Below are 9392 nucleotides of genomic sequence, written 5' to 3'. Positions count from 1 at the left end.
GGGGGGGGGGGGGGGTTTTTTTTTTTTTTTTTTGGGGGGGGGGGGGGGGGGGGGGGGGGCATTGTATACTTAGAATTGGTCAAGAAGGTGTATATATATATATATATTAAAACTACTATTTATGTCAAATACCTTGTGGTTTGATGGCATCATTAGGTTAGAGTGTATTAAAAAAAAACTACTATATTTAAATAGAATTACATAAAATTTTCAAAATAAATAATCCAATTTTTTTTGGGGTATATACCAAATGTTAAGAGGAACTGATCACTTTAGAGTTAGAATATATAACGTAATTTTTTATTAAAAGTTCATAGTAAAATTTATGAAAAGGGATAACACAAAGAGTTAGAATATATAACCTAATTTTTTTTACTAAAAATTCATAGTAAAATTTATGAATAGGGATAACACCATCTATTTAAACATTTTATTCATTTTTGTCAAGACATCATAGTAATAAGCTATAATTAAAAGGGAAAGTTGCATTTTTCGTCCCTAAGTTATAGGGTAATTGTAGAATTCGTCTCTAAGTTATGGTCATACTCATTTTTCGTCCCTAAGTTACCATTGGTGTTGCAATTTTCGTTCCTGAGATATTCAAATTGCAAATTTCGTCCCTAAGTTATCATTATGTTGCACTTTTCTTCCCTAACATAAGTGTGTAAACTTCGGTAAATTTTTGTTTAAAAAATTTTTAATCGAACTTTTTCTGTTCAACGTCAATTTTTTTTAACGAAGTTTATTGAAAAAGTTCGATTAAAAAATTTTTAAACGAAAATTTACCAAAGATTGTATACATTCTCATACATTTTTACATACACATTCTATACAATTTATTTTATCTGTATGCATATTAATTATGTTGCTATCAGTGTCGTTCCAATAAATATGGGGTCCTATGCAATATCTTAATTTAGATTCTTTTTTCAATTAATTTTTATATATAAATTGTAGTTATTCAAAAAGTTGTATCAAAATATAAATATTATAAAAACATTGAATACACACAAAGAGTATTCCTCTTATCTTCGAGTAGTCAATTACGACTTAAAGTCAACACAAAGTTGGCGGAACGGTAAATCTCGTATTTCGGTTTACTACTAGTGTTGCATACACTTGTATCTCAGTCCACAAACAATTCATACATATATAGAGTCATGTTCAGGTGCGGCCGTGCTCTTCCGTGCGATCACACCACTCAATGTTACGAAATACTATACACCACTCAATGTTAAGAAACACACCACACAAATATGCACTGTGGTGTGTTTCTTAACATTGTAGTGTGTTTCATTGTGGTGTGTTTCTTAACATTGAGTGGTGTATTTCGTAACATTGAGTGGTGTGTGACCGCACGGCCGCACCTGAAATTATTTCTATATATATATATATATAGTTAAGATCATATGAGATAACTTGTTTAGGTAAGATCGTGAGATCAGATCTTGTGCATCCATTTAATAATTTAATGGTCTAGATTGATTTAAGATGCTAAGTTGAAGTGTGTGCGAACGGTAATAAAATGTGTGTGAATGGTGATTATATATATACATAGTTGTTATGTTACTTTTTAGGAATCAGACCCAAAAAGTTACTATGGAGAAATATTTGGTAATTTATTTCATGGACCGGTCTACTACTGGGCGTCATGGATTAAAATGACAATGTACGTGATTCATGTTTATAAGGTACAAAATTTCATAACATAGAACACAACAAATTACAACATAAGACACATACACATATATTATATATTTACTTATTTTTTAAAAAATATGATTTAGTCATATAATTTGTGTTTATATGTACATAATTTCACAACACAAGAAACATAAATTCTTATGAACAAAGAATTTCACAACACAAGACATAGAAATTCATAACATAAGACACAATTACTAATTTGTTTCAAGTACAAAATTCATACTCTTAAGATACAGAATTTTACAACAAAAGACACAAAAAACTTACAATATAAGATTGGTCATATTTGGCTCTATTTTTTTTTTTTTTGGTGTTACGGTCACTACTTCAGGGAGTTAATGCTCTGCGTCAATTATCGATTTTGATTCAATAAGTATTGAAACAACCATATCACAAAAACACAAAAATCAAAATCATAGGTAATTAAGTTAGTCAAACCGTTAACTTAGTAATCTCAAGGTACAAGTTCGACTCTTAACCGGAGCGACGTATTGATCGACTTTCTTGATTTGAGCTTATCAGAAACTTTCTTGTGGTACTTGAAATCGTTAATTTGTTTCAAGTGCAGAACTCATACTCTTAAGATACAGAATTTCATAACACAAGACACAAAAACACTCACAATATAAGATATATTCACATGCACCAGGGTTCACAGTTACATGCACCAGGGTTCACAGTGCACTGTGAACCCGGTCCATAATATATTGGCTCTTTTCTTTTTTCTTTTTTTGGTGTAACGGTCACTACGTCATGAAGTTAATGCTTCGTGTCGATTATCGAATTAAAATCGATAAGTATTGACACAACCATATCACCGAACACAAAAATCAAAATCATAGCTAAGTTAGTCAAACAATTAACTTGGTAATCTCAAGGTACAAGTTAAAGTCTTAACCGAAGCGACGTATTGGCTTTCTTGATTTGAGCTTATCATAAACTTTCTTGTGGTACTTGAAACCGTTAATTTGTTTCAAGTACAAAATGCATACTCTTAAGATACAGAATTTCATAAAACAATATACAAAAAAAACTCACAATATAAGATACATTCGCATGCACCAGGGTTCAACCCGGGTGCATAATATAAGGATTGGTCATATTTGGCTTCTTTTTTTTCTTTTTTTTTTGTGTGTGTGTAACGGTCACTACTTCAGGGAGTTAATGCTCCGCGTCGGTTATCGATTTTGATTCGATAAGTATTGAAAGAACCATATCAGCAAAACACAAAAATCAAAATCATAGCTAAGGTAGTCAAACAGGTTAACTTGGTAATCTCAAGGTACAAGTTCAACTCTTAATCGAAGCGACGTATTGACTTTCTTAGTTTGAGCCTATCAGGAACTTTCTTGTGGTACTTGAAACCATTAATTTGTTTCAAATACAGAATGCATACTCTTAAGATACAGAATTTCATAACACAAGAAACAAAAGCGCACAATATAAGATACATTCACACAAAACGTGCACGGTGAACCCAAGTGCATAGTATAAGGATTGGTCATATTTGACTTTTTTTTTTTTTTTTTTTTTGTAACGGACGTAACGGTCACTACTTCAGGAGTTAATGCTACACGTCGGTTATCGATTTTGATTCGATAAGTATTGAAACAACCATATCACCAAAACACAAAAATCGAAATCATAGCTAAGTTAGTCAAACCGTTAACTTGGTAATCTCAGGTACAAGTTCAACTCTTAACCGGAGGGACGTAGTAACTTTCTTGATTTGACCCTATCAAAAACTTTCTTGTAGTCCTTTAAATCACAATACAAAATTTACCAAATGCATTAGTACATACATGCATGTGGTGAAAAAAAGTCATCATTTATGGGTAAGCATTTTTAAAATGTCATCATTTATGGGTAAGCATTTTATAATGTGAATTATTCTTTCTCATTTGTATAATTAATTTCTTACGTTTCCATATTAATTTGAAGCTACTATTTTAAGTCAATTAATCTCACATACATATACACTAGCTATACATACACACATACATAGTCAAGAACTCAAAGACAATGGGGTGGGATCCTAGGAGGGAATAGTGGGGAGGTGGTGCACAAGCTAAGGTTGTTGATCTCAAGGTATTCCTTCCTTGTTAATTTGGTATGTTAAATTAAATTAACAATTTTGTTTTTTAAAAAATTTGGGTTATTTTATTATGGCCTTTTGTAATCTTTTTCTTTGTAATGGAAAACCCAGATTAATAAAAGGGTTTTGCTTCTGAAAGGGTTGAGTTTAAACCAAGAAAACCCCCAAACCAAGAGAAGAGAAGAGAAAGAGAGAGAGAAAAAAGAAAAAACACAACACAGAGATTAAGGAAAGGAAGATCAAAACCCAAGAAGTGTTTTTGACATGCAATTGCAAACCCAAGAAAGGTTTGGAATTTGAGGCAAATGTCTATCTTAATCTCTATCCCAAGAAAACAATCTTCTTCTCCTTCTTCTTCTACTTCTACTTGTACTAGTATTGTTTCTTCATGGCCACTATTTCTCTTCTTTATCTTCACTCTGTTTTTTTCCGGCGCCGGCGCCGGAAACCATGAGGCTGCGGCGCTGTACACGTGGCTGCACTCCTCGGCGGCGCCACCGCCGCCCCTTTTCTCGACATGGAACCCACTGGACGCCACTCCATGCAAGTGGGATTTCATTACATGCAGCTCTGAGGGGTTTGTGACAGAGATTAATATTCAGTCTATCAGCCTTGAGCTCCCCTTGCCTGCAAATCTCTCTGCTTTCCCACACTTAAAAAAGCTTGTGATTTCTGATGCAAATATCACAGGGACTATTCCCTGGGAGGTTGGGGACTGTTCTGAGCTCACACTCATTGATTTCAGCTCAAATAGCATTGTGGGTAGTGTTCCATCCACCATTGGGAAGCTCCAAAATCTTCAAGATTTGATTTTGAACTCAAATCAGCTCACTGGGAAAATCCCACTTGAGTTGGGGAGTTGTTCTAGCCTAAAAAGGCTTCACCTTTTTGATAACCGGTTAACTGGGAACCTGCCCAGAGAGTTAGGGCTATTGGCAAATCTTGAGGTTCTCAGGGCAGGTGGGAACCAGGACATAGTTGGGGAAATCCCAGAAGAGATTGGAAACTGTGGGGAATTGACAGTTTTAGGCCTTGCTGATACAAGGATTTCAGGTTCATTGCCAGGTTCTTTGAGTAAGCTTCAGAAACTCCAGACATTGTCTATTTACACTACAATGCTGTCTGGTGAAATCCCATCTGGTTTAGGTAACTGTTCTGAGCTTGTGAATTTGTATTTGTATGATAATAGTCTTTCTGGCTCAATCCCTCCTGAGCTTGGGAATCTTAAGAAGTTAGAGAAATTGTTTCTGTGGCAGAACAGCTTGGTTGGGGGTATTCCAGAACAGATTGGGAATTGTACCAAATTGAGTATGATTGATTTGTCTTTGAACTATTTGTCTGGCTCTATTCCTTTGTCTTTTGGTGGCCTTGTTGAACTTCAGGAACTAATGCTTAGTAACAACAATGTTTCTGGTTCAATCCCTTCTGTTCTGTCAAATGCAAAAAGTTTAGTACAATTGCAGCTTGACACAAACCAGATTTCGGGATTGATTCCTCCAGAGTTGGGGAATTTGTCGAGCCTTCAAGTGTTTTTCGGTTGGGCGAATCAGCTCGAAGGTAGTGTGCCTTGGAGTTTGGCTAGTTGTAGTAGCCTCCAATCTCTAGACTTATCGAGAAATTCGCTCACGGGTAGTATTCCCCCCGGGTTGTTCTTACTAAAGAATCTCACGAAGCTTCTCTTGATTTCGAATGATATATCGGGCACGTTACCTCAAGAAATGGGGAATTGTAGCTCCTTAGTGAGGCTGAGGCTTGGGAAAAACCGAATCACTGGTTTGATCCCGAGAGGGATTGGGGGATTGAAGAGCTTGAACTTTCTTGATTTGTCGGGAAACCGGCTTTCTGGACCTGTCCCTGATGAGATTGAAAGCTGTGTGCAGCTGCAAATGGTGGACCTAAGCAACAATATATTAGAAGGTCCCCTGCCTAATTCTGTGTCGTCTTTGTCTGAGCTCCAAGTCTTGGATGTTTCGAGTAATCGTTTCAATGGTCCTATCCCGGCAAGTTTTGGGCGCTTGGTTTCATTGAACAAGCTCGTTCTCAGCTCGAATTCATTCTCTGGATCAATATCTCCCTCGCTTGGCCTCTGTTCAAATCTTCAAATCCTTGATCTTAGCAGCAATGAGCTCTCGGGTAGTATCCCGGTAGAGTTGGGGAAACTCGAGTCACTTGAAATCGCGCTTAACCTTAGTAGCAATCAGCTAATTGGGCCAATTCCTGCTGAAATTTCAGCTCTCACTAAACTTTCAATTCTCGACCTATCACACAACAAGCTCGTAGGGAACTTGAGTGTACTAGCGAAGCTCGAGAATCTCGTGTCCCTCAATGTGTCCTACAACAACTTCACTGGTTTTCTCCCCGACAACAAGCTCTTTCGCCAGTTATCTGCATCGGACATTGCTGGAAACCAAGGGCTATGCTCTTTTGGCAGGGGGTCGTGCTTCCTCAGAAATGCTGCTGGTGTAACGAACGATGCAAAGTCGAAAAAGCTCAGACTGGCCATTGCATTGCTCATAACTATGACGATCGTCATGGTTATCATGGGCACGATTGCTATACTTCGAACCCGAAAGACTATTAGAGGGGATGATGATTCGGAGATGGGAGAGTCGTGGACTTGGCAGTTCACTCCCTTCCAGAAGCTCAATTTTTCGGTAGAAGAGGTTCTGAAGTGTTTAGTGGATTCCAATATCATTGGAAAAGGTTGTTCCGGGATTGTTTACCGTGCTAATATGGATAATGGCGAGGTTGTAGCGGTCAAGAAGCTCTGGCCAACAACGATTGCCACAACGGGCTGCAACGATGGTAAGAGCGGAGTTCGTGATTCCTTTTCAACCGAGGTGAAAATGCTTGGCTCAGTACGACATAAGAACATCGTTAGGTTCTTGGGTTGTTGCTGGAATCGAAACACGAGGCTGCTCATGTACGACTACATGCCTAACGGGAGCTTAGGCAGCCTCCTACACGAGAGGAACGGGAATCCTCTCGAGTGGGAACTGAGATACAAAATTCTGTTGGGAGCAGCACAAGGAATCGCTTACTTGCACCATGATTGTGTCCCGCCTATTGCTCACCGAGACATTAAGTCTAACAACATTCTCATCGGTCTCGAATTCGAACCTTACATTGCAGACTTTGGCATCGCCAAGCTAGTTGATGATGGCGATTTTGGTCGATCCTCCAACACAGTTGCAGGCTCATATGGCTATATAGCTCCCGGTAATTAAATACTTATTGCTTTCAATTCACACTTATAGATTGAATGTCACAATTTTATTGCTTTCACATCATATCACACTTAGCTATTCAAGTGCCTTTTTATATGAGCTGATTGAATAATATAATGTCACAATTTTAGCTCACATATAGCGAAGTTTGTGTTGAATTTTGGACTTAATTCCTATACAGAATATGGCTATGCAATGAAGATCACTGAGAAAAGCGATGTGTACAGCTATGGTGTGGTTATATTAGAAGTTTTGACGGGGAAGCAGCCAATTGATCCAACGATACCAGAAGGGGACCACATTGTTGATTGGGTACGAAAGAGGAGGGGAGGGGCAGAGGTGCTCGACCCGAGGTTGGGGTCGGGGCCAGACTTGGATATCGAGGAAATGATGCAGGCGTTAGGGATAGCGTTGTTGTGTGTGAACCCCGCGCCTGCAGAAAGGCCTACGATGAAAGACGTGGCAGCAATGCTGAAGGAAATGAAGCACGAGAGGGAGGAATACGCGAAGGTGGACGCCCTCCTCCTTAAGGCCTCCCCTGCAAACCGAGAAAACGCAAAGGGACTCTCAGCCACGACGTCTTCCTCAGCGCAAAACGGAGAAGGCGGTAATGGAACGAGCTTCTTCTCCGCTTCCTCGGTTCTCTATTCATCATCCTCCAATGCCAAAAATGGGTTCCAATGACTGTTCACAATGTAGTGTCAAAAGAAGCTTTGTCTTGTTTCTATGTTTTTTTTTTTTTGGTCCTTTTTTATTGTGTTGTAAAGATGAAAAAAAGTAGATAATTGTGTGTTACAACTTACAACTGTGTTCTAGGTGTGGAGAACATATTATATTAAATGATATGATGAAGGCAATTAAAGAAGTTGTGCAAAATTTGGGTGTTGTGTGATTGTGCAACATATTCTCCAGGTTTTAAGTTCCATGTTGCGTTGCAGCATGGGACCTGCTAAGAATTGGAACTTGGAATTGCATGATTAAACAGTTCTTGTCTTCTTGATGACATTATATATGCCACCATTACTTTTCTCCTTTTTATATGGACTCCACTATACAGTATACACTATTACTTAAATTATATGCTATGCTGCACACAAACTCTATGGGGGAGTGCTTTCCCGTTTTAAAAATGTTTCGCCAGTAATAAGATTTGTGAAAACTCATTTGGTATATATATAAAGGATGAAAATATTACGGAGTACGTATTTTTTTTTTTTTTCAAATATGAATACCACAAAACACAAAAGTGTCATATATTATATATTATATATTATATATTATATATAATAACAAGGCAAGTTTAATCTACTTTTGGACTCTATAAAATAAAAAAATCTTGACTCGGCCTAGCCTATAGCTCAAAATATTTAAAAACTTAATTTTTTTTTCAATTTTTTTTAGTTTAGACTTAATATATTTAACAATGACCGATTAAAATATGGATTGAGATCAATCCTTTTTATACCATGGACCAGGGTTTACAGTACGCTGTGGATCCTGATGCATCTGTATGTGTTTTATGTTATGAGTTTTTGTGTCTTGTGTTATGAAATTATGTACGTTAAGAATATGAATTATGTACCTGAAACAAATTAGTATTATATTTGTGTCTTAGGTTATGAATTTCTGTGTGTTGTGTTGCGAAATTCTGTGCCTATGAACAAAAATTATGTATCTAAATCAGATACATATAAGCAATAATTTGTTGAAAAATGGGATAACTCAAGTGACAATGAGCTCTCTTTGTGAAAAAAGAATTTTGGGAGAATCCGAATTCGGGACTCAATGATTCCTCCTAATTTTACATTCCCTTATCTTATTACTAATTTTGAGATCCTAAAATTATAGCTTAACTTCACATGCAGCAAACAAACACAAAAGGACGATGCCTGAAATAATGCATGAGATTCAAAGTTTCACGAGATTGGAAGGTGATGTGAGTGACATGACAGTTTTGGGTAAGTTAAAAATGATACAGATATACATGAATGAATGCATGCAATGGGCCTAAGCCTATAGCGCAGCCCTGTATAATGCAGGCTATCAGAGCCCTATTTCAAATAGGAGTATATCATCTCATGAAAATGATATATAGAGGTAATTTTATGGAGTATAACTTTCGCCACATATATAAATTTTATTAGATAAAAAAAGTGAATGAATAAAAACAGTGATCCACTTTATTGTATAAATTAATCAGAGCATATCTCTTCAGCAGAGATAGAGTAAAAAATAAGAGTAAATGTAATATTACTCTGTACTCATCATAACCTGCCAATTTCCTAAATGACTTCTTGATGCAAGGGAAACCACAGAATTGATTCTTCATTCAATTCATAAGATCGAGTTGTTGCCATGTTTTT

General features: G+C 36.9%; 1 protein-coding gene across 1 annotated transcript; it reads left to right on the top strand.

The window, feature by feature from the left end:
• The first annotated feature begins 3749 nt into the window (after positions 1 to 3749).
• LOC116015534 (receptor-like protein kinase 2) lies at positions 3750 to 7894 on the top strand. The gene is made up of 3 exons (XM_031255634.1): positions 3750 to 3817; positions 3914 to 7021; positions 7211 to 7894. The coding sequence occupies exons 2-3, from the start codon at positions 4108 to 4110 to the stop codon at positions 7711 to 7713; spliced, it is 3417 nt and encodes a 1138-aa protein (XP_031111494.1). The 5' UTR covers positions 3750 to 3817; positions 3914 to 4107; the 3' UTR covers positions 7714 to 7894.
• The last annotated feature ends 1498 nt before the right edge of the window (positions 7895 to 9392 follow it).

Source organism: Ipomoea triloba, chromosome 4 (assembly GCF_003576645.1).
Source record: "Ipomoea triloba cultivar NCNSP0323 chromosome 4, ASM357664v1".
NCBI classification, from domain to species: Eukaryota; Viridiplantae; Streptophyta; class Magnoliopsida; order Solanales; family Convolvulaceae; genus Ipomoea; species Ipomoea triloba.
This window is presented reverse-complemented; position numbering and strand designations above follow the sequence as displayed.